We start from the raw sequence: 25,168 nt of genomic DNA on the forward strand, positions 1-25,168 counted from the left end.
CACGCACAACGCGCCCGCGGCTCGGGAAAGGAATTCCGGAAGTGGCGAGGAGGAGGGACGGGAGGGGGCGATGCTGAGCCGCGCACCGCCCCGGAAGGTGATTTCCCCAGGCGGGGTTGAGGGCGGGGCCTCTACGGGAGCCGGGAGGGGCCGAGGGCGCTCCTCTCGCCACCGCGAGGTGCGGCTGTGCCTGAAGCGGCAGCATCGGGTCTTCGGAGGCTGCTGCCCCGGGGTCGCGCTTTCTTCTTTCGTCCCGGTCCCCGGAGGAGTGCCCTGCGCTTCACGCCGCGCCTCGGGGTAGGCACGTGGGCGCGGGCCCCCGGCTTGAGGGGAGGGGGGCGAGGGCGGAGCGCCGCGCGCGTGTCCCCGTCTGCGGAGCGGGCTCCGGGGACCCGGGGGGGGGGGGCGGGGGGCTCCGGGGAAACCCGAGCCCGGGAGGGGCGCGGGGGGAGGGCGGGGCTGCTCGGAGCGGAGAGAGCGGGGAGCGCCGCGGTGACCTGTTGGTGCAGCGCGGTGCTGGGAGCATCTGCTAACGGGGGGTGGGGGGCGGGGGGGCGGGGGGACGCCTCTGGGTTCGTGGAGGGAGGGAGAGACGGAATCGTGGCCGCACGCTCCTGAAATTGGGGGGAAACCGACGCAGGAGGAGAGGCGCCTCCGTTGAGCGTAGGAACCCTGTGTCCCAGCCCTGCCGGACCAGCAGCCTGGAAGCCTGCGGCCGGACTGCCCGCCCGTGTCGCCGGGCCGCGAGGCTGCCTTCCCGAATCCTACTCCAGGCAGGTTTGCAAATTTGCACGATCACTTAAAAAAAAAAAAGGCTCTTTTCTCCATCTTTCTCCATCACTCCGTCGTGACGTATCAGAGGGCGAGCAGACCCGTAGAATCGTAGAAGCGTTGAAAAGTTCACTTCAGTGCGTGCGCGTCTTCCAAGAGCGGGATGCTGGCTGCCGAGAAGGACGCCTCTGCCACCCGGGTCGCTTGTCCCAGTCGGGGCTGTGTCCGCCGAGGGCGCTCGTTATTTTTAGGGACCTCGTTGAAAAACCTGCACACTGGCAGGGTCCGTGCCGGCGGTTGTAGGTTAGGTGGAGGTGGGAACCTGCACGGACAACAGGCCTCTTCAAAAAAAAAAAAAAAAAAAAAAAAAGGATTGGTGAGGATAATTGCAGGCTCCTCTGCCTATTTTTTTTTAAAGATTTATTTATTCTATTTATTTATGATACACAGAGAGAGAGAGAGGCAGAGACACAGGCAGAGGGAGAAGCAGGCTCCATGCAGGGAGCCTGATGTGGGCCTGGATCCTGGATCCTGGGATCATGTCCTGGGTGAAAGGCAGATGCTCAACCACTGAGCCCCCCCGGGCGTCCCTAACTGTCCGTTTTGATTTGACCTAGAAATAAACAGGTTGCTGCTGGAGGAAAATGCTAGCACGGATGGGGTGCATTGAAGCAAGGCTTTTTTTTTTTTTTTTTCCTGTTGAAGATAAGAATTGATGGGTGCATAGAAGATTAAGTAGCAACTGGGACTATAGTCCTTCTGGGAGGAGTCCTCTGTTTAACGGCCCAGGAAACGAGTTGCAGAGGTTGAGGCAGCTGTGAAGCATTAATACAGAACTGGTAATTTGTAGAGAAGCAGCCAAGTTTGTAGACTTAAAACGCTACAGGGAGGGAATTTGTTACAGATGTCTGTTCCTCGGGCTCTACGTACACTTTGGAAGTGGTGAGTTCGTGGCTTTTTTTTTAGTATTACGGCTGATTTTTAAGTTGACTAGCTACACAGTTTACACAGTTTAGTAGTCCCAGATAAATCAACATTACAAACACGCTCCAGTATTTTGAATGGACGCAGCTAAATTCCCTTCGATTATTCTTCTAGCCGCCGTGTTTGTCTTTTCACTTAGCCAATGAAGTGTTTATACTCGTTTCTTCAATAAAACCTTTTACAACAGTGGAAATAGTTGCTTTTTTTCACGCAGGCCTAAAGATACCAGTAGCTAAGTGACTGTGGGGGAAGGGCTTTATTGTACGATTCCAAATTAAATAATGAAGAAACCTTTCCGTCTCTGAATCCCAGAACGTGACTAATGTGTCTAAATTAATAATTCCGTCTGCCTGCTGGTTTTATCCACCTGGATGTCTTACCAACATCTCTAACTCAGTGTGTCCATATTTGAACAGTGTACTACCCCTTTCTCCTGATGTCCCAATGTCCTTTAAGAACATCTCCTTGGAATTAGCTTTGAAAACCCCTTCCCTAGACACTGGTTTGAGACAAGTAATAAAGTTTCATGTGCAAGGAGTTAAGTCTGTTTCCTTGCTACTGCTACCACCCTGGACCAAACCTATGGTATCTCTTGCCTGGGCTATTGCAGGAGGTTCTTTACTGTGTCATTACTATAGGACTGTAACCAATTAGCCTTCCCAAGGGTAATTAGTTCACAGCCCAAACTAAATGTAATGATCATAAATCACCAAGTAGTGTAATTTCAGTAAAACATTAGTTCCCTCTCTGCTCCCCCAACCCCCTCATCTGCCGGAAAAGAAAAGAAACTCCGTGGCTTTCCATAATTAACAAATTACAGGAAGTCTTGATTATCTGAGGATAATTGTCAGTAAAGGAAAATTCACTTAAAGTGGATCCATCTGATGTGGATACCAAACTTGCACCATAACAAAAGAAGGAATGATCAAAATACCTTTTTATTTTTTATTTTTACTTTTTTCAAAATACCTTTTTTAAAAAAACGAATTTTTTAAAAGTTTTATGATTATAACCAAGGCTATTAAATGTAACTATACTAATTGATTACTTGTTCATTATAAGTCATTATAAGGCTTTTCTGTGTAATTATTCTGAAAGAATATGGAATGGCATCATAGGCAGGCCTCGGCATTTGATGCTTGACTTTACACAGTCATAAAGTTATTTTTGCAAATATTAATCCTTTCACGCTTAATTTCTTTCAAAATGCCTTATTGGAAAGTTCTCAATCCAATTATTAACTGTTCCAAGTGCCTGACCTTGGTCAATCAGAAGCTTCACTTATGATTTGAGCCTCTACACCTTTTATTCGGTCGAACATGAATGATGTTTACAATACTCAACTTTTACTTGGGAGAGAGTTACCAACATGTTATATCTTGTGATTTTTGCTATACTTTGCAACTCAGTAAACTGCAGGGATTCCAGTATGGTAATAACTTAATGAGAAGGCTGAGTGCAAGCTCCCCCTCCCACTTAACCTGAATCCACGGGTTGTTACTAATACTGAAATACCCAAGATTGTGAAAATGTAACTGTTTCTCTTCCTCCCTTCAGTGGAGAATTGTAAGTGCTATCCCCAAGAGGAGCTCACATAGTAACAAGAGCTTGTGGCATGCCACTTGGAGTTGTTGGGTGCTTTATTTGCCCTGAAATTTGGAGGAAGGAGCAGATGTCCAGCTAAATCTGCGTTAGCCCTTGAAAATGTGTTTGCAGACGTTAATTTTTTTTTTTTAAGATTTTATTTATTCATGAGAGACAGAGAGAGAGGCAGAGACACAGGCAGAGGGGGAAGCAGGCCCCATTCAGGGATCCTGATGTAGGACTCGATCCTGGGTCTCCAGGATCAGGCCCCGGGCCGAAGGGAGCACTAAACCGCTGAGCCACCCGGGCTGCTCTACAGACGTTAACGTCGTCCATTATATGGTAGTTTGTTTGCAGGGTTTTGTTGTTGTTGTTGTTTTTGAGAGGGTGGGAGGGAAAGGTTGACGACCAGAGAGCTTGCCAAACTCTATTGTAATTTCTTAACCCTTCCCCTATTAGTGTCTGTTTTTCATGTGGTTCTACGTGAAATGCTTTCCCTGACTTCTTGGTATCTAAATAATATCTTAATATGAAATGGTTTCTTGGTAGTAGCCTTTTCACAGTCTGCTACTTTCCCTGCCTCCCAAGTGGATGTGATTTGTTGCTCACTTACACTCTGGTATTGCGTTATTTCTATAATAGGCATTTACCCTTCTGGTTCTTTGTGAGTTGAACTATGAGGTCCCCAAGGGCAGGGTTACACTGTCAGTTTGCATTTAGTGTGTGTACGTATGTATGTGTGTATGTATGTGTACTCAAACGTGAACTGCCCATGTTCATAGAGCCAGTTAGCCTCCTGCCTACCACTGTATGTCAATTCTAAGAATCCTGTGATGTTTTCCCTCACAAAAGGTTTTGGTGCCCTGGAAAAATCGTACAGTTAACACATCATAGACCTTCAGTGTTCAGACCAAACTAAAACCACATAAAACAGATTATGTGAGTTAAAACAGTAGAACACGTTAGGTACACAGGTATTCTTTGAAGTATAACACACATTTTAGCAGCCTAGCAGCAAAATGTAGATGACTTGAAATTCAGGCTAATGAGGTGGATAAAATTTATATTACACTTTACTTTTAAATCTAAAAATAGCGTTGAGTCAGCTCAGGAGAACTCTATCACAGTAACTGAGACAAGGGTGCAGCATGCAATGGAGCCTTGTTTCTTTCTTTCTGCACTGCCTTACTTGTAGGGACTGGTCCCCAAATGGCACCACTTAGCTTCTGGTTTAGAAATGGTGCTAGAAATAATATTCTTTTTCTGTTTCAGTAGTATTTTTTATTTTTTTAAAAAATATTTTTATTTATTTATTTATGATAGGCATAGAGAGAGAGAGAGAGAGGCAGAGACACAGGCAGAGGGAGAAGCAGGCTCCATGCAGGGAGCCCGACGCGGGACTCGATCCTGGGTCTCCAGGATCACGCCCTGGGCCAAAGGCAGGCCCTAAACTGCTGAGCCACCCAGGGATCCCTCAGTAGTATTTTTTAGATGATTTTATAATCCTGAACATTTTGCGAATCACAGAATAAAAAATATACCTTTGAAATCACCCTTTAACCACATTTTTGGGTTATTTACACACTGTCAGCAGATTGCTACAAAATACCGTTGCCTCTGGGGGCTGATTGCATTCCAAGTAATTACCCTGGAGAGGCCCAGCCCCGTTTGCTACTTTCTTTCTTTTTTTTTTTTTGCTACTTTCTTTCTTTTTTTGTAATTTATGTCTGTAGTTTTTTTGTCTTTCTAGCTCTCTAACATGCTACCTTGAATATTTTTTAATATAATCTGTTGAGAACAGCTGTTTATAGCTTAACATTTGTTGACCAAAAATTCGTCTTCTGATTACTAAAACTGTGTTGTAATGGAGTTTAACCTGTTAAATGAGGAGTACCAGATGAGGGACCATCCTTCAGAACAGTACTTGCTCACCTTTTGGCCATCAACAGTCCCTTTGACAATCTGAGAGAAACTAATAAAGATAAAAAAAAAAAAATTTTATTAAAGATAAAAATTTAAGGGAATGTAGCAGATAATTTAAATGTTTTAAAGTTGTATGTAAATTTGAAAGAGCTAGTGGCTCCTTTGCCCCTAAAGATACTCACCTGGGGACGACCGGGACTTTTTCAAAAGGAGGTAGAAATCTAACTTCATCCAGGCATCATGCACCATTTTAGACAGATTACGTTGTGCACTCAGGTCACTTGGGTGCCTAAAAACTATTTTCTCTTACGTAATAGACTTAAAAGCAGAAGAAATATTCCTTCTGTGACGTATATGTTACTAATAGCAGGGAGTGGAAATCTGGAAGATAAAAATCTAGGTGGAGAAAATTCTTTTATCTGGGTGTAGAGACCGCACAGGCAGTGATCACTAGCCAACCTTTGACTGTAGCTATCGTTTGTTTTCATCTGGGTCAGCATACTACTTTGATCGCCTGTAACAATGTAGATTATTTGTCATATGTAAACCAATGCTGGTTAAAAGTTTACCAGGAATAACTGCCTCTTTTCTTATGCTTTGGGCATATAGTCTCTGTTCTAAATGTCTGTCTCTAAATAGCCATGTAGGTTACTGCTTGATTACTTTTAAGCTTCTGTTCAGATGTCACCAAACTAATGGGGACTTTCCTGATCACGCCATAAAGATACCACCACCACCACCACCACCACCACCCGTACCTTCTCTACTCTTCTTATCCTTCCGAATCTTTCTCTGTAAAATTTAGAGTCTCCAACATAAATTTTGTATATTGTTCCTCATTTTTCTCCCACCAGAAAGTAAGCTCCTGGAGGGCAGGGTCTTTCTGCTGTCCTAGCGCCAAGGACACAACCTCACTGCCAATGGGTCTGCCACAGGGTGTGTTAGCCAAGTTACCTAAGATACACAGTCAATGTTTGTTTTTCATGAACATTATCACAGTTTGTGCATACTTCTTCATGGTTTAAAAGAGTGTGAAAATGTGTACACATTTCTTTCTCTCATCTTCATTAAGTGGTTTTTATTTCTTTAGCATAAAATCACTTTTTCTTACCTAAGTCCTCAAGTTTTGCTTCTTTGCCAAAGTCCCTACTGGAAATTGAATTCCTAGGTTTGCCCACAAAATACTCTGCAAACAACAATGTTGATTACATCTTCATAATACAACAGAAATACATTTAATTTTACAACAGAAATAGATGTTGAGTGTCAGGCAAAATAAACACCCAGAGGACAGTAAAATGATTGCTTGGGTACAGTGGTGCTGCACATTACTATCCTGTTGAGTTCAAAGGAAAGCTCCTTGAACTAGTCTCCTAGGCTTTGCCAATCTTTGGACCTAACGTGGCTTTCAACAACCCAACTCTTTGTCCCTTGGGGATTTTAAGACTGCAAAGGTTGTTGTTTTTTTTTTTTTTTTTAAATATTTTATTTATTTATGACAGATACAGAGAGAGAGAGAGAGAGAGGCAGAGACACAGGCAGAGGGAGAAGCAGGCTCCCGGGAGCCCGATGTGGGATTCGATCCCGGGTCTCCAGGATCATGCCCTGGGCCAAAGGCAGGCACCAAACCGCTGCGCCACCCAGGGATCCCTGTTGTTGTTAATTGAGATGTAATTCACCATAAAATTCACCTTAAAATTGTAATAGTCCATGGTTTTTAGTGTATTTGCAAGATGGCGCCCCACCATCACCACTATTTAATTCTAGAACATTTTTCATCAAAAAGAAACCCTATACTCCTATGTAGTTATTTCCTAGTCTCTCCTTCCCCCAAGTCCCTTGGCAACCACTATCTGCTTTCTGTATCTCTGGATTTGCTCTTCTGGATGGAAGCATACAATATTTGGCCTCTTGTATCTGGCTTCTCTCACTTAGCATAATGTTTTCAAGGTTCCTCCATCTTGTAGCACGTATCAGTACTTCACTCTTTTTTATGGGTGAATGTTACTCCATCGAATGGATATACCACATTTTCTTATCTGTGCTTCAGTTGGTAGACATTGAGGTTGTTTTCACCTGAGGCTATTATGAATAATACTGTGATGCGCGTTTGTGTACAAGTTTTCATAAGAGCATGTGTTTCACTTCTCTTTGGTACATACTGGGAGTGCAGTTGCTGGGTCATATGGGACCTCTGTTATTAACCTTTTGAGGATTGTTTTCCAAAATGGCTGCATTGTTTGCATTCTTTCCAGCAATGTATGAGGGTCCCAGTTTCTCCACATCCTCACCAACACTTTCTTTTTTTTAAGATTTTGTTCATTTATTCATGAGAGACACAGGCAGAGGGAGAAGCAGGCTCCAATGCAAGGAGCCCGACGTGGGACTCCAGGATCACGCCTGGGCTGAAGGCAGGCGCCAAACCGCTGAACCACCCAGGGATCCCCAGCACTTTATTATCCAACTTTTATTGTAGTCATCATAGTAGGGATGAAGTGTGGTATCTCATTGTGGTATCTCATTGTGGTTTTGATTTGCCTTCCTCTGATGGCTAAAAGTGCTGAACATATTTTCATGTGCTTATTGGCCATTTGTGTATCTTCTGTGAGAAAATGTCTATTCAGATCCTTTGCCTATTTTTAATTAGGTTGTCTTTTAATTATTGTGTTTTAAGAGTTTTTTTTGCATATTTCAGATACAATTCTATCAGATTTGTAAACTGTTTTTCCCATTCCCTGGGTTGTTTTTTTACTAATTTGAATGTAAAACACAAGTTTTTAATTGTGATGAAGTCCAGTTTTTCTTTTTGTTTTTTTTTAAAGACCTCTCACGAGAGACACAGAGGGAGAGAGAGGCAGAGACCTAGGTAGAGGGAGAAATAGGCGCCCTGCAGGGAGCTCAATGCGGGACTCGATCCCTGCCTGATCTGAAGGCAGATGCTCAACTGTTGAGCCACCCAGGCATACCTGAAGTCCAGTTCATTTGTATTTTCTTTGATTGCTTCTGCTTTATGTGTTAGATCTAAGAGATTATTGCCTACCCCAAGATCATGAGGATTTACACTTATGCTTTCTTCTAAGAGTTTTGTAGCTTTTAGCTCTTATGTCTTTGATCCATTTTGAGTTAATTTTTATATACAATGTTAGGTAGAAATTCATTTTCTTCTTCTTCTTTTTTTTTTTTTTCCTAAATATTCCACCTATTTACAGAGCCCAATCCCATGGCCCCAAAATCACAACCTGAGCTGAAATCAAGAGTCGGACGCTCAACCGACCAGACCACCAGGCACCCATGAGGCTCGTTTTCATTCTTGTGAATGTATACATCTGAGCCCAGAACACTCCCTTGAAAAGGATATTCTTTACCCCCCCCCCCCCCCGAATGGTGGTACTCGTTGACCATAAATTTGTGATTTTAATTCTGGACTCTGTTATGTCAGTTTATATTGTCTATCCTTTTGCCAGTACCCACACCATCTTGATAGCTATGGCTTTTATAGTAACTTTTGTATTCAGGAAGTGTGAATCTCTTACCTATGTGCCAAGATAATTTTGAAATTGAGCTTAAGTTAAATAACGACAAGTAGACAAGGAATAATTCTTCAAAATAAGTCTCAGCAGGCCCCAAACTAACCTAATTCTTAGGAACAGAATGGCCATCTAGACTAACCCAGTCAGATCATTTTTTTCCTCCCTTCATTTATTCAGCAGTGATTTTAGGGAGATTCTATACCAGCACAACTGTGAGCAATGTTGAACACTGGACTATGTAAAAATCTAGTGTCCAGGAGATGGTTTTGGAAATGTCATCCTTTGTAGGAGACATCAAGGTTTTCAGCCAGAGTTCTGATGGTAGGGTTAGGACGCTCTTAAGAAATGTTAGAGGCAAAATTTTTAGGGCTTGCAATGGATAAATTATAAGTCGGTGAAAGAGAATAAGGGATTGGAGCTATCTCTGTTTCTAGCTTGGGGATGATGGGTAGGTGAAGTCGATGGGCAGATGGTAGAGGAGTAGACTGCACAGGGTTGAATAAATACACACAGTAGTGTCATCTGGTCTTTCAAGAAGTCCAGCAAGGCGGAAGGAGAGAACAGGGTCGTGAAAAGGTTAAATGTGTTTGTTTTGTTGGTTGTATTTTAGGATGGAGCATACTTAACTGGGATAAAAAAATATTGCAAATGTGATGGGTGGTTTAATTATTACTGTAGCTCTCAAAAGAAACAAAGACATTCTTTCCTCAAAGACAATTGGTAGGAGAGATGATGTTTGATGATCTGTATTTTCCCTGGAGCTACCATTAGAAGGTAGGTATTAAGGAACTTTACAACCTAAGAGTAGTTAAAGGGTTAGAGTAGCCACTGAGAACTGTAGGTAAAATAACAAGGAAACAAAAAATAGGAATGAGAAAGACAAGACAGAGGATGAGTTCAGGAAGTCTAACAGCTAAACATCAGTTCCTAAAAGAAAAAAAAAAAAACAAACAGAGAAAATAGAGGGCAAGAGATTATCAGTGAAATATTTCATGAAAAGTTCCCCATAAAGAAGCACAGTATAGATTCCAGATTGAAAGGACCCATTTGACAAAACAAGGGTAGGGGATTGAAGGAACAAACTTACAGGGGCACCTGGGTGGCTCAGTCTGTTAAACGTGCAACTTTTGATTCCATCTGATCTCAGGGCTGTGAGAGTGAGTCCCGCATCGGACTCTGAGCTCAGCTGGGAATCTGCTTGAGATTCTTCTCTCCCTCTGCCCCACCCCACTTGCGTGCACTCACGTGTTCTCTCTCAAATCTTTAAAGAAACAAACAAAAGGCATAAACTTCCAGTTGTAAAATAAATAAGACACAGGAATGCAATGTATGGCATAGGGAATATAGTTAATAATATTGTAACAAGTTTGTATGATGACAGATGGTAGTGAGATTTCCTGGGAATGACTTCATAATATGTGTAAATGTTGAACCACAATGTTGTACATCTGAAACTAATATAATATTGTATGACAACTACATTGCAGTAAAAAAAAAAAAAAAAGGAAGGACCTATTTGAGTACCCAATATAATATCAATATGAAGGTGTAACTACAAGTTTCCAGAGAAAGAAAATAGGCCACAGAGAGAAGGGATCAAGAATCAGAATGGCTTCTGATTTCACAGCAGCAACACCAAAAGCAAGATAACTGAGCAAAGCCTGCATATTTCCAGCAGAAAATTATTTTCAGCACTTATTTCTATATGCAACCAGGTAATTCAATCCACTATGAGGGGCAGAGAAAGATTTTCAGACACTCCGGGTACAGAAACAGGAGAACAAGCCAAGAATAGAGGATGTAGTATTATACAACAAATGGGATGGGACATGCTCTTTCCACAACAGACCTAGTGGTACTCATCAACTCATGTACAGCTGTGACTTCAATACATGGTAAAACTTTAAAGTGAAGGATGCCTCGGTGGCTCAGCAGTTAAGTGTCTGCCTTTGGCTCAGGTCAGGATCCCAGGGTCCTGGGATCAAGTCCCGCATCAGGCTCCCTTCATGGAGCCTGCTTCTCCCTTTGCCTGTGTCTCTGCCTCTCTCTCTGGGTCTCTCCTGAAAAAATAAATAAAATCTTTAAAAGCCAAACTTTAAAGTGAGTGAGCAACTACAATATGAATGTGTTTAATTCTGCTGAATTGCACATTTTGAAATTATTAAAATGGTGTATTCATTTATCACAAGGTAAAAAAAAAAAAAAAAAAGTTATATAGGAGGTAGAAACAGCCAGCTCAAACCACTCCTACAGTTTAGCTGTAGAAGATAGATAAGGGTCAGTAGTTAAGGTGTGAGAATGAGGAGTGGTATACAATTTTTCTATTGTTTTCTCCTTAGAAAGTTTTAAAAAAAAAAAAAAAAAAAGAAAGTTTTTAAATTTGGAGTCAGAAAATCCAAAAGTGTCTAACGTAAGTGCCTAGTGCCCTGCCCAGTAGGAGCTTAGCTAACTTGGGCTAAATCTAACTGCGATGGCTGTAGGTTCTTTCCTGGATGTTTTCCTAGGACCGTGGCTTTTAAGTTCCGTCTAGGGCAGGTTTTCCAGGTTCACGTGACAAAAGCAGCTTCGATGACAGATAAGTTTTTCATCATTTAAGTACTTTGACCAGTGGCCTTTGGACAAATGTTTAATTCAGAAAAATAAACGTAGCCTAAACAAATCTTATTATCTTACAGCGTGAACTTCGTGCTTGAAGACTATAAAGACTAGTTTGAAAATGGAAAACCGAGAACCAGCGGATCCTTCTCAAAATACCAAACAGTCTATTATCTCAGAGGAGGTATAAGTTCTTTTTCAGTTCCCTTCCTTCTCCCCACAGAGAGCTGAGTTTAAATGAAATGTATAAACTGTGGTTTCAGATGCTTATGTTTAATTCTTTTCTTTTTTTTGTATTTAATTCATAAAGACCGGTTTTTTTTAAAGGTTTTATTTATTTATTCATGACAGAGAGAGAGAGAGAGAGGCAGAGACACAGGCAGAGGGAGAAGCAGGCTTCATGCAGGGAGCCCGACGCGGGACTCAATCCCGGGTCTCTAGGATCAGGCCCCGGGCTGAAGGCAGCGCTAAACCGCTGAGCCACCTGGGCTGTCCTGTAAAGACAATTTTTAAACATTATTCCTGCTCCCTTTTTAGGACATTTTGCTCTTGTGTGGGAGGAACAGTGTTGCTCTTAATTATATGTGCTAATGAAATGGAGGCTGTTTCTAAAGTGGATTTTGGCAATTCAAAAATACTCAAATTTTATTCAGTTTCCCTGGGTAGAAGAATAAGTCCTATTCTTGAGTTTTAGAATTTTAGACATTACATACTTAAGTATCACATCTTAGCTATTTATCGTCTTGATATAGATGTTTAAGAACAATAAGAATCTAAGTTGTTAGTTGTCAGAATTCCAGAACTAATGTATGTGTTAGTTACATTGTTATTTGGTTTAGTTTTTAATAAGTCTCTTTCTGCAGAAACCATTGCAGTGGATAAATTTTAAATTTTTCATCTTGGAACTCTGATCTTGACACCTTCCTGCAGTTATTTACGATTTAAAAATCTTTCCATGTGGTCTGTGAATAGATCTGCTGGTAATTTTTAGGTTGCTGCTGGCCAGAAGTGAAAGATAGGATAGTAAGAAAAAGGCTACTGCTCTATGTCCACAGTGAAACTCTCCTGTCAGTTCAGTATAGTGACATAGGTAAGTTAGTTCTGGTAACTGAAACTCAATGTCTAGGCAGAATGATCCTGGGCCACTTGTCTCAGATGGGGTGGGAAACCCATGTGTCCCTGGAAATGCAGTCATTGGACATGGTGTCTTTCCATTTCCTACCTGCTAAACACACCTGTGTGACAAGCTCCCAGCTCGGAGGGTAGAACACTAGGTCCCAGAAAAATCCTCATTCCTCACTCTCCACCCTCCTACCCACCACCTCAAGAGTTTTTCAATTATCATCGCTTTTCACTTCTCAGTATCACGTCCAAAACTGCAGAAAGCAGCAGAACCACCCTTCAAGAAAAAAAAAACAAAAAACAAAACCCTTTCCTTACATTGAACTGAAAACCTGCACACAGACTATTGGGAGGGAAACGTCATTACTGGGAGGGCCAGGCAGAGAAAATCTGAAAGAAAACAAACCTTCTAAATAAAATCCTCAGTTTGAAAGTCTCCCAACTTAATGTCTCCTTTTAGTTAATTTCAGAAGGAAAATGGGTCAAGCTTGAAAAAACAACATACATGGATCCTACTGGTAAAATAAGGTAAATTGTTTTTTCCATTTTGTAAAATGCTTGGTATTTGGATTCTCAGGGTCACTGTTTAGCATTTGGCATAAACTCTGATAGCTTCCTCATTGTAAACTTGATCTTAAATGAAAACTCTAATCCAGTGTCTTCCCATTGTCAGAATGTTTGGATTGCTTATAATCTCTGGATAAAATTACGTTGTCAATTTGTTATAGCAACAAATCAGGAATTGATCTTAACACCATTCTCCCTGAGGAGATTTGTATGAACCAGAAATTTTGGGCCAAGCCTCATTTAAGCTGATAAAGCAGTAGAATAATTAACAGTCCCAGCTGCCTCCTTCTGGTGACACCAGTTTTAAATTTGTAAATTAGAAGTCCTAAGGAGAGAATAGTGCCCGGTTTGAGGTAAAATTTACATCCTTTAAACCTTGCTTATGCAAATGTGAATTGGGGGGGAAAAACGTTTTGCAAAACATTTCACAGTAACCAATTGCCATAAAGATATGACACTCTCCAACCTAAGTAATCCCACTCCAGAGACTGTTTGGAGTCAGATTTGTGCATGAAAAAATGTTCATCAAAATTTAAAAAGACAAAAAACAAATTGAAAGCACCATAACCATTTTTAAAATTGGGAAACAGTTGTTACAATGTAACATAATAAAAGTGTATGAGGGAATATAGACAGTGATATTGCAACAACTTTGTATGGGGACTACACTTACTATGGTGGCCATTTTGTAATGTGTACAATTACTGAGTCACTGTGTTGTACACCTCAGATACAATATTGTGTATCAAGTATTCTTCAACTTAAAAATGGAGAAGTCATTTTTTAGTGTATTCATTTGGTAAAATCTCTGTAGTTCTCTACAAAGCTGATCCTAAAGACAATCTAGCAATATGAGACAAGGGATTAAATTGATGACATCATTGGATATTGTATATATGTCTTTTAAATTCTTTCCAAATAATATGTAAGAAAAGGCTAGAAGGGAAACGGGCAAAATATTAATGGCAGTTGTGTGGTAAACCTTTTCCTTTTGCTAAGCAATCAGGTAAGGATACAGAGTTTCTTCTTGAGGAAATACATCTTATCATCCCTGTGAAAGTACACAGAGTTGCGAGTAACTGAAACCACTGTATTTTTTTTTTTTAAGATTTTATTTATTCATGAGAGACACACAGAGAGAGGTAGAGACATAGGGAGAAGGAGAAGCAGGCTCCCTAAGGGGAGCCCAGTGTGGGACTCGATCTCAAAACCTTGGGAATCGCACCCTGAGCCAAAGGCTCAATCACTGAGCCACCAAGGTATCCCTGAAACCACTTTAATTACATTTACTAAACTAGCAAAGATATTAATAAGGGCCAGTGTTGGAGAGCTGGGGGAAACAATGGGCTATCCATTGCACTATTAAATTAAAACTTCAAAATAAGAAAGCAGAACACACCACAGTCCAACAGTAAAAGTGTCCAGTAGAACACTTGACATGAGTTTGATGTACAGAACTAAATAGACAATAACTAGTGGCTACAGAAATGTGGCCAGCCTGAGCCTTTAGGAACACAGTATGCTCAAATACACTTGTATTTGTGAAAATGTAGACTGATTAGAACTCAATTTGTAGTGAGATGGTTTGGCTGTTTTCCCAATGAAGTTGTTTAAGTTTGTAACACAGATATGACTCTTAATGTTAATTGAGCTAAAGAGTAGGTGTTGGTTTACACCAACTCATCTCTTTACCTGACTCCTCTTCCTCTTTCAGCATTTCTTAATCAGAGATGTGCATCAGAATCCTCTGGAGGCTTCCCCCCCACCTGCCCCCAAAATACTCTCATCCAGGTCTCACCTCCAGGGTGTCTGTCTCAATAGTTGAAGGGTACACCCTTAAGCCTACCAAATACCCTGCACTCACGTGACCGTTTATAGCATGTTCACCTCCGTTCTTGCGCGTGGAGGTCTTCCCCGAGACTTCAAGGCGCTCTTCCATAATATGTTGACATTTCATACCAGAATGTCAGGCTTTGAAGAGTGAATCTCTGTACTTCCCTACCATAGGTCCTTATGTATAAACTTAGTTTTATCTATTACCCAGTACGTAAGCATGTCAGTAAAGATGAAATAGCAGCTAGAAAATCCTTTGTCCCACATGTTATTCATGGATAAAGATATGGAATTGATTTTAGTTGTGTGAATATTGCCGGCAATATGTGCCTTTATGGACATTCAGGACAGAGCCACAGTCATCCTTTGTTGCCATTCCTGTGTCTCGTGTTTGTTGACTAGACTTAGAGTATGTTATAGAAAAACAGGCTTTCCTAGAACAAGGACTCAAAAAATGGAGGAGCTTAACTAGAATCAGAATTTTAAAGCTATAAGAAGCTTTTGAAATAACATACTGTTAATTACCTAGTTTTACAAATAGGAACACACTCAAGGAGTTTGTAGGTATGGGGTTAGCTGGCAGGCGGATAGAGATTAAGATTTTCTGGCTCAATCAAATGTCCATCTTGCAGAGTCGCTTGAAGATTATTGGAGCTCTCAGGCATTCCCGGTCTAGGATTCCTTATAAATGCATTTATGTGTCCTTGCTCGTGATTTATGGCTCATTACTGATTATTTTCCTTCATCTTAACCACTATAATGATGCTACTCTTTTTGTTTCCCTTTTCCTAGTGTATTTGGGTTGGCATCTTCAGTGCTGCTCCCAGCACTGTTTTCTTCAGTCTTTACAACTAACCTTAAGAGGCAGCAGAGAGAGCTGTGCCAAAAGGTGTTTTGTCTCTTGCAATCTGTATTATTTACTGATCAGAATTGCTTGTTGTTTGGCTTCTTGTTACTAACAGGAATGTTGGGCAGTTGTGAGTTATCATAATAGTCTTTGGTTTTCATAGGTTCATTTTGACACATTTGCCATTAGAATTTTGGTGGAACGCTTAAAGATTTACAGTTTATAGAAAGGTTTTGTTTTGTTTTTTAACTAGATTAAATACCTGGATTTTTTCCATAGAAATGTGGCATAGTCTGACCCTTAAGGACAAGGAGGTCATTCATAGGTTCATTTTGACACATTTGCCATTAGAATTTTGGTGGAATGCTTAAAGATTTACAGTTTATAGAAAGGTTTTGTTTTGTTTTTTAACTAGATTAAATACCTGGATTTTTTCCATAGAAATGTGGCATAGTCTGACCCTTAAGGACAAGGAGGTCATTCATAGGTTCATTTTGACACATTTGCCATTAGAATTTTGGTGGAATGCTTAAAGATTTACAGTTTATAGAAAGGTTTTGTTTTGTTTTTTAACTAGATTAAATACCTGGATTTTTTCCATAGAAATGTGGCATAGTCTGACCCTTAAGGACAAGGAGGTCAAAAGTCCGAGGACGCTTCTGGGCAGCCCATCTCCTCATACCCACTCTTCTGTGGGGAGACCAATGTTGATGCTTTTCTATGCTAGTCCCCAGCACCACTTGGATGTCCTGCTTCTCTTAGATCCAAAGTTGATTTGCTTCTTCACTCCCATCTCTTATCACTGATCCTTTTTTTTTTTTTTTAAGATTTATTTATTTATTTATTTATTTATTTATTTATTTATTTATTTATTTATGACAGAGAGAGGGAGAGAGGCAGAGACACAGGAGGAGGTAGAAACAGGCTTCATGCCAGGAGCCCAACCCAGGACTCGATCCTGGGACTCCAGAATTGTGCCCTGGGCCAAAGGCAGGCGCTAAACTGTTGAGCCACCCAGGGATCCCCGCCTTTCTGTTTAAGGCATAAGAGAGTGAAGGGGAATTTCCCTCACATGCCCTTCCCCTTCAAACACAATTGTACTCAGAACTGGATTTTAGGACAATGTTCCCAGAAAGAAACAGCTAATCAGGCTGGAGCTATATAAAAGGGAGCAGGAACTTGCTGTTACTTATCTAACTTTTTCCTCTGTGAATGATCTTCCCCTTAGGTAAGACAGATCTCACACATGCAAAAGAGAGCACTTAGCCTAAATTTAATAATTCCTCAATTAATAAATGGAATGGTCCTGCTTTCTTGTTTTAGGTCACATATCAATAACATCTCAGTAGTTCATGCTATGCTGAATATTTTTTGTTTTTAACAAAAAGGCTGGACTTTTCATAGAGGCATAATCTGCACTGACTGTTCAGTAGCTTCATGGCTTAACTGCTCACCTGTAGATTTATGATCCACACTGAAATATTTCCAGTGAGTGATTTGAAAGGCAGTTCAAGCAAACTACAGGCCTTCTCTTTAGATATTCCTCAGAGTTAGATGAAGGATGGCATGTTTTATTTGGAAAAATTTTCAGAAGCTGCAGGAAAGCACGGTTGGCTTTTCCTATAGACTTGTATGGTTGTGGTCTTGACCATTATCAATAGTACACTTGCTTGCTTTGCATCCGAAGTTCTGGCTGTGGACAGAAAACCCAAGAACATTCTCCCCTGTAATACTAACGATTTTGTTTTTTCTTCTCTGCCTGAACAGAACTTGGGAAACTGTGAAACGTACAACCAGGAAAGGACAGTCGGCTGATGGTAGGAGTGCAAACTCATTACAGCTCTTCATGAAGGAAGTCACCATGCATTATTGCAGGAGGCGGGCTTCTTTTTATTTTAACCAAGACCTCAGAGCAGTTCTCTTCAACTATGACCTTTTATCTTTAAACCTAGTTTTCCTTTTTGCAGTGCTATGTGACTAAATCAGGCTTGCTTTCTTTTCTTTTTTAATTTAAAGATTTATCAGAGAGCCCGCGTGAGCACAGGGTGGCTGGGGCAGAGGGAGAGTGAGTTTAAGCAAACTCTTTGCTGACCTGGGGCTTGATCTCACAACCTTGAAATCATGACCTGAGCCAAAACCAAGAGTTGGATGTTTAACCACATGCACCACCCAGGCATCCCAATCAGGCTTTCTTGATAAATAACTTCTGGCTTGTTATCACAGCTCAGGACAGTGTTTTGGGGGATAAGGTATACTAATATGTATAGCCAAATACAAGTCAGTTTATTTTGAAGCCACATACTGTGTCTAACTATGACTTCTAGAAATACTTTGTATTCTGTTCAAAGGACCTGGGTGAGAGCCTTTAATTTGGAAAAATATTTGGCCCTACTTTATGATGGACCAGTTGCTTTATAAATTGGTGAGGACCATGGAATTAGGCAAAGATTATTCTATTCATTCATCTCACTGTCCCTCCCAGGCATAAATGCTTGACTACAAAGATTGAAAATCACCTCTGGTCGAAGGGAAGTTGGGCAGTAGGTCTTTGTTTTTCCCTTTCATGCTTCCTTTTCATTTTGTTGTCTGTTTTTACTGGAAGTAAACAGCTGGCCACAGCTGCTGTCTTGCCTGCCAAGAAAGTCAGGGGCGAGGGGTTAGCCAAGAGTTCCTCGTAGGCAATTTGTGTTTTCCAGAACGCAGTGGGGTTTTGTCTCTGTTTTAAGGCCACGTAAAAGGTTTCTTGGGAGAAAAGGTCCTTGATCCTAGGACAATCAAATCCAGTCTAGCTACATATTCCACAAACTGCAGTCCTGACTTGATTCACTCCTTAAAGGAAACATGAGTGCATGTAGAGCAGGGTCACTTCATCAGCAGACTGGCTTGCTGCAGGGTGAGACGTTTGTCTGCAGTGGTTAGCGTGAAGTGGGAATTTGTCCTTGACCTTGTGCTAAATGTTCACGGATGTTTAATTAGGGATTTCCTTGGTTTTATTTCCTGGTCACAGGTGTGGCGGTCATCCCGGTGCTGCAGCGGACACTTCATTACGAGTGCATCGTTCTGGTGAAGCAGTTCCGACCACCGATGGGAGGCTATTGCCTAGAGTTCCCCGCAGGTGAGTTCCCGTGCCAAGAACTGCAGCACTTGGACACTGAACACCTTGGCTGCCCCTCCTCTCCCAGTTTTAAGTACAACAAAAGCATATTTGCAGTGAGGCACCACCGGTCACATTCTAGTGACACACTAAGCCTGAGAGGCGAGGCAGGGGTGGTGTCCCTGTCCCAGCCCACCTTTCCAAGCCACTGCTCAGCAGCATTCTTTCTAGCTTCTTTCTGAGTAATTGCTTTTTGCTAATTTGTCAGCTGAATTCATTTTCTGTCACTAGCAATCTGCCTCTGATAAGAAATTTACAGTAGTAACTAGGCCAGACTCTTAACTCCAAACACTATGAGTTTGATTGTCCTGTATGTACACAGGCCAAGGAAACTGTATTAATTTCCACTAGAATATTCTCTTGAGTTGCACAATTAAGTAGAGCTATCCTGAATTTGAGCTCTGTGTCATCATAGGACTTAACTGGGTTGGTCGCATCTGAAGAGATCACATCTCATTTACTTATCATTAGTGGTGTAGGTTTTGTACTTTCAAAGTCCAGCCCCATGATACCCATACCAACTTCTCATTTACCAGACATTTCACTGGAGAAATTAATAACTTAAAAAGTAATAGAATAGCCTCTATTTTACTTTTTCTTTGTGTTATTTCCTTTTAGGTAAAATAACCCAAGCTCTGCTGTCTTCCCCCCATGGCCTCTCTAGTTACTGCTTCCCCAAGCACAGCAGCTGCCTGCAGCCTGTCAGCCTCCCATCCTTCCCCTCGCAGGTGATGCTCATGCTGGTGTTTCTCTCCAGGCCTCAGGATTGCTCTGTGAGGGGGGAAGCAAATTAGGTGACACTGTTGGGTGAAGAAACTGAAGTGTGCCAGGCTTCGTGGGCCAGGTCACATATCTAGGTCTGTAATCTATGCCAGTGACACAGCCCAGCCACTCATCCTTGTGGGAATCCGCACTGTCTGAGCTGCAGAACAACACGAGTGCTGAGCAGCTCATGGAAACAGTCGAGGTCTAAACAAGAGGAACAGGTGGCAGCTCATGGAACCTACTCAATCTGCGTAGCATTTTATTCTTTGGCCTTTGTTTCTTATAAAAGTTCCTCAGTCTCTTTTACCCATCCAGCCACTTTTCACAGTCCTCTGATTCTTCCCGTGTAGCTAAACAGCAATTATATCAGAAGAAGGAGAGGTTCCAAAAACCAGTGTTTCCCTAGCCCACCTCACAAATGACTTGGCCTTCTAGGTCTCATCGATGACAATGAGAGCCCAGAAGCAGCTGCTCTTCGGGAGCTTGAGGAAGAAACTGGCTATAAAGGTGATGTCGCAGAGTGCTCTCCAGGTGTGTACTGCTACCCAGGTGTGCACTCAGGGATAGGCTCTTGAACATTGGTCAAGTGGTAGATTCTTGTGTGTGCAAAGGACTGTTGGGTTGGGCTGTTCTTTATGCTCAGGATGCACAGATGGCTTTTGTCTTGGTTAATTGACTGAAGGGAAATCCTAAGTAGATGTGGTCACCATCTACGAGTGAGCCTCCCATCTGCAGGAGAGCCAGTGTGAACAAGAAGGCCCTAAAGCTGGATAAGAAATGTGAAATTCGTCACCTTTCAGAGTTTCCCACATCCTGAGCTCTATGCTTTCTTAGCTCATCCACATGCCAAGCTCCTCACTGGAATCTTTTTCATGTGGTGAAAGGAGTTGACAGCATGGCAGTACTATCTTTACCCCTGAGACTTAACCCCTCAGACTTACCAAACTTAGGACCTCAGGGGGAAAGTACGAGTGCTGTCTACACCTGTGCTCTGCAGTCCTACAGCTGTGCTGAGCAAACCGGGCCAACCATCCATTATCCTGCATAGGTTCTGTGTCCACTATGAATTATGAGCCCAGTTTTCTCCCAAAGACATTGAAGTAATGAAACAAATGGTACGTGACTGGTGTGTGTCACTATGATCTGTTGCTTCTCTCCGTAGCTGTGTGTATGGATCCAGGCTTGACAAACTGTACCACACACATCGTGACAGTAACTATTAACGGAGATGATGCTGAAAATGTGAGACCTAAACCAAAGCCAGGTGAGTGTGCAGTGGCTCCGTGGAACGTGGTTCTATTGGGTTAAATATTGTTCGACTTGCTACTGATTCAGTCTCTGGTCAGAAGAATAACAGGCTTGTAGATACTTCATCAGTACTCCAGGCTCTTTTCCTAATCTTGGGTCCTTTAGCCTTTTTCTTTCAGCACCTACTGATCTTTATGCTTTCTTTATAAAATGTTAAATTGCAATATTTCCATTATTTGCTATGTGGAGTTTATTCCCACTTAACATGAGCCACAGGTCTGAGCAGTAAATAGTGAAAATCTTCAAAATCGCTATTTTGGACTTCGTGTGTATGGTAAGAATGGCAGAAATAATTGTTAGAGGACAGCGGCTGACTATTCTTCACAGAGTTCCGTACTTAGAGAAACGTTTCGGAAATTCCTTGCTATTACATTTCTCCGCAAGTTTGGACTTGAGCTTTGATGCCTCTGGCCGTCCCAGGTGGCCTCCCACCCCGCTGAAGGTGGTGCTCACGCACACACCAGTCATGTAGTGCCGCCACACGCTGCCACTTCTCACCACCTCGGGTGCTCCTGAATATTCCAGGCCACCTCACAGCTGATTGTAAATGCTCAGCGTTCACGTTGCAGATACGTGTATGATACACAGTGCAAGAGTTGGCAGTCCTCAGTGCTGACCGGAATTACCACGAGCCTGCAGTTCCACTCGTGGGTTTACACCCAAAGAGCAAGGGCTCCAACAGGCACTTGACACCAGCATTTATAAAGCATCACTCACGGCACCCAAAAGGGGGAACCACCCAGTTCACAGATGAATGGATAAACAAAGCACAGTGTATGTGCACATGGAACACCAGCCATTAAGGAGACCTGCTGGCACATGCTGTGACAGCAGGAATTCTGAAAGCGTCATGCCAAGTGTTTAGACCAAAAAGCATAAATAGGGGCGCCTGGCTGCCTCAGTCAGTAGAGCACGTGATTCTTGATCTTGGGGTCATGAGTTTGGGCCCCACACTGGGCATACAGCTCACTTTTGAAAAAGGGAAAAAAATTTTAAGCATAAATATTGCTACCTAAAACTCATATGGTCACAGAGACAGAAAGTAGACGAGAGGTCAGCATGTCTGGGGACTGTTCACTGGGTGCCTTTTCTCTGTGAAAAAGTTCTAGAGAAGGACAGGGCTCAGGACTGCAGAGCAGTGTGAATGTATTTAATGCCACTGAACTATACCTTTAAAAGTGGTTAAAATGGTGAATTTTCTGTGTATTTTAACAGCTTAAAAATACATACGTACATATCCTAGAACAGTCTTTAAATTTTGCCAGTACACATCTGATTTGGAGAACAATAATAATTTTGTGCTGTTGGAATGCTTTTCACCACCATGCACACGGATTAAATTAGGAGACCCAGGGTTCTGTGGAAGTTTTATACCCATTTTGGGACGTCTCGCACAAAAGCCTCCTGGTGTTTGACCGCAGTGCGCTCCAGTGTCCTCCTTCTGTTTGTTTTCAGGAGACGGAGGTACGTTACCCAGCTAGCAGTGGCTGACCATGTGTATGGCTCAGCGCAGTGGAAATGGCAGCAGGCATTTTGTGGTGTTCTGGTAGGCCCTCTCCTTCTTCAGCTTTGTTTTCACTCGCACTTTGTTTGTTTAGAATTTGTCGAAGTAATTTCCTTACCAAAGAATGACCTGCTGAAGAGACTTGATGGTAAGCATTCTTAAGACTATTCCCCAACTTCTTTGATTTTCCCCATCCCCAACCCCATCCGGTGGGGCACTTACTGGAATTCCATTTCTGTCATTATAGTCTTATTAATGTCAGACACCTAGAGACTGTGGTACAACTGCAGTTAACCAACAATAATTTTCCTTTCTGGGTAGCAGAGTTTGAAAATACGAGCAAAATATTCTATGTCAAGTGAAAGCGTTCAGTAAGGTTAGGTTTTTTCCCTATAGAATAGTCAACATCACATTCCTGCAGATTTGCCAAAAGCTCTCTACCTCAAATCTGTAATCCGTGGCAATGCAGAGACCTAATAAGTTGGTATCTCCTAGCTGATGCTCAACAATGCCAGCCTGCTGGATGGCTTCGCGCAGGGCAGAAATTAGAGGAGAATATAACAATATTCCTTCTACGAAGACTAAGGTAGATGAAGAGCAATATGCTGATATAAAGAACCAAACTGGCAGTGTGACCCCTGGTAAATCACTGGTCATGTAATTACGTCATGTAATTCCTGGCCAGCCCATCTCATAGGGATTTGGTAAAAAATAAGATTGTGCAGACAAATGTCCTTTAATGAAAGGATGGAGAGAAGCCCTGCAGGGAGCTCCTCGGTGGGGCCGGTAGGGCCCCATTCACTCACTTGTAAAAGAACAGATCATCTTTGTAATCTGGATGTTTTACAATTTTTACTTCGAAAAGTAACTTGAAGCACTATTTGACCTGAGGCATTGAGGGCCATCTCTTCCGCCCCTTCCCTAAGAACCAGTGGCTTAACAGTTCTATTTCCGATGCCGTGTTGCTTTAAAAGTATGAGCTTGCAAAAAGGACTGGGATTTCAGAATTCCCAGAAAGTTCCCTTCCTACTTTGCCGTCTTAAAACCTACACGTAAGGTAAAGAGCACCTTGGGGGTCTGAGTTAGAAGTGCTCGCACGGAAGCAAGCCGTGGTTTATCCAGAGAAAGCTGTGGCTGCGAGAACAGACAGCACGGCTCCAAGCGTCAGGTCTGCCTGGGTCTGAGGCTCAGCGGGCCGCGTTTCCGTCACCAACTGGAACACTGTCCACGGCCTCTCCCGGCTCGTCTCCTAAAACAGGAGCAAGAGGCCCTGTCCCTGAGGAGGCAGGAGTCAAACGAGATGTTAGCACTAAGGGGCTTAAATGTTAGATGCTGTAGGTCTTGACTTTGTTTTTATATTAGAGAAGTAATCCTCTCCAAGATCTTCCTTCTCGCTTCCATCGAGCTTAACGTCTAGCCTCAGAAGAGGGGAAGACAGCGAGGGAAGGAGGAAGGTGTAAAGGGCAGATCCATAGAAAGAGGAAGGGGGAATTGAACCCTTTTAGAATCAGAATATAATAAACCATTTCTTTAGCAAGTACCATTTGAGAAGGTATTTTGGGATTAGTTTGCTACGAGGAATAGCTTTCCACACTTACAGGCACCTGCCATGTACAGAGGACCTCACCCTGCCTTCCAGGGTCATGTCTCTGAGCGTGTCCCTAAATTAGTGGCTAGGAAAACAAGTGACAGGAGCCCCAGTCTGATAACCTCCCCCTGAGCAAAACAGTTCCTGTTAAAGCTCGCTGTACAGTGGAAGGTTCCGAGACCCCACTGCTGCTAGAATTCCAGTCCTGACGGGCACACGACGTGACATGTGCATGGAAAGCACGTATTCCCCGGCAGTGGAGGAGACCCAGGAACTCCCTCAGTGAGGGACTGAAGAATCACCTAGAGGGGCTATAAATGAAGTTAACCCTTGATCTGTGAGCTTAGAGCTGTGCTGTTTTAACACAAGCATCATCTCTGATGTGTGTGATCTTTGCTCGCTTTCTTGTTCTTTTGCTGGAAACGTAATCCTGCTTATGTATCTTTTCTTCTTCTGTCTTATTAGACTTAAGACCCTTGAAGGTAGAAGGTGTCTCAGTCACCACTCTGTCTCCAGCGTCCAGACTGACGACTGATCAGGGGGTAGTATGATCCCTGACTCCCTTCATTATCTAACTTGTGTTCTTTATTTCCTCCAGCTCTGGTAGCTGAAGAACATCTGACAGTGGACGCCAGGGTCTACTCCTATGCTCTGGCACTGAAGCATGCAAACACGAAGCCGTTTGAAGTGCCTTTCCTGAAGTTTTAAGGCCAAAGGACAGTAGCCATGTTTTTATAAACAAGACCACCAGGCCTCCTTCACTAAGACTTTGTATTCAGCTTAGCTTAATGTAGATTTGAAATTAGCTTTTTTCATTAAATAAAAGCCAACGCAGAATACATGTGGTGATATGGAATTGTGATTACAGGTAGGCTGTAGTCTTCATTTAAGTGCTAAATTCTGGCAAATATTGAGAAAGAACATAAATGCAGATATCCAGTTTTTAATCCAGTTTCTTTTTTTTTTTTTTTTTTAAAGCTCAGCTGTTACTTATCTAATCTAGTCCAACAGATAGAGAAGTATTTCTAGAGGAAAAATGACCTGAATTCCAAATTGGGTCAGCTGCTCTCAGCCTCAGCTGAAACTTCAACTA

The 25,168-nt window shown here is 42.3% G+C and overlaps 1 protein-coding gene across 5 annotated transcripts; it reads left to right on the forward strand.

Annotated features, from left to right (window-relative positions):
* Positions 1 to 73: 73 nt before the first annotated feature.
* Positions 74 to 24,914, forward strand: NUDT5 (nudix hydrolase 5). Of its 5 annotated transcripts, none has more exons than XM_025445273.3 (10): positions 74 to 97; positions 11,468 to 11,571; positions 12,970 to 13,037; positions 17,524 to 17,573; positions 18,764 to 18,871; positions 20,111 to 20,206; positions 20,838 to 20,939; positions 22,439 to 22,447; positions 22,582 to 22,635; positions 24,674 to 24,914. In XM_025445273.3, the coding sequence occupies exons 2-10, from the start codon at positions 11,509 to 11,511 to the stop codon at positions 24,781 to 24,783; spliced, it is 660 nt and encodes a 219-aa protein (XP_025301058.1). In that variant the 5' UTR covers positions 74 to 97; positions 11,468 to 11,508; the 3' UTR covers positions 24,784 to 24,914. The 5 variants fall into 5 exon arrangements, with proteins under 5 accessions (XP_025301058.1, XP_025301057.1, XP_025301060.1 ...); XM_025445272.3 differs by lacking the exon at positions 74 to 97 and adding an exon at positions 117 to 297; XM_025445274.3 differs by lacking the exon at positions 74 to 97 and adding an exon at positions 610 to 773.
* The last annotated feature ends 254 nt before the right edge of the window (positions 24,915 to 25,168 follow it).

This window comes from Canis lupus, chromosome 2, assembly GCF_003254725.2.
Source record: "Canis lupus dingo isolate Sandy chromosome 2, ASM325472v2, whole genome shotgun sequence".
Classification (NCBI taxonomy): Eukaryota; Metazoa; Chordata; class Mammalia; order Carnivora; family Canidae; genus Canis; species Canis lupus.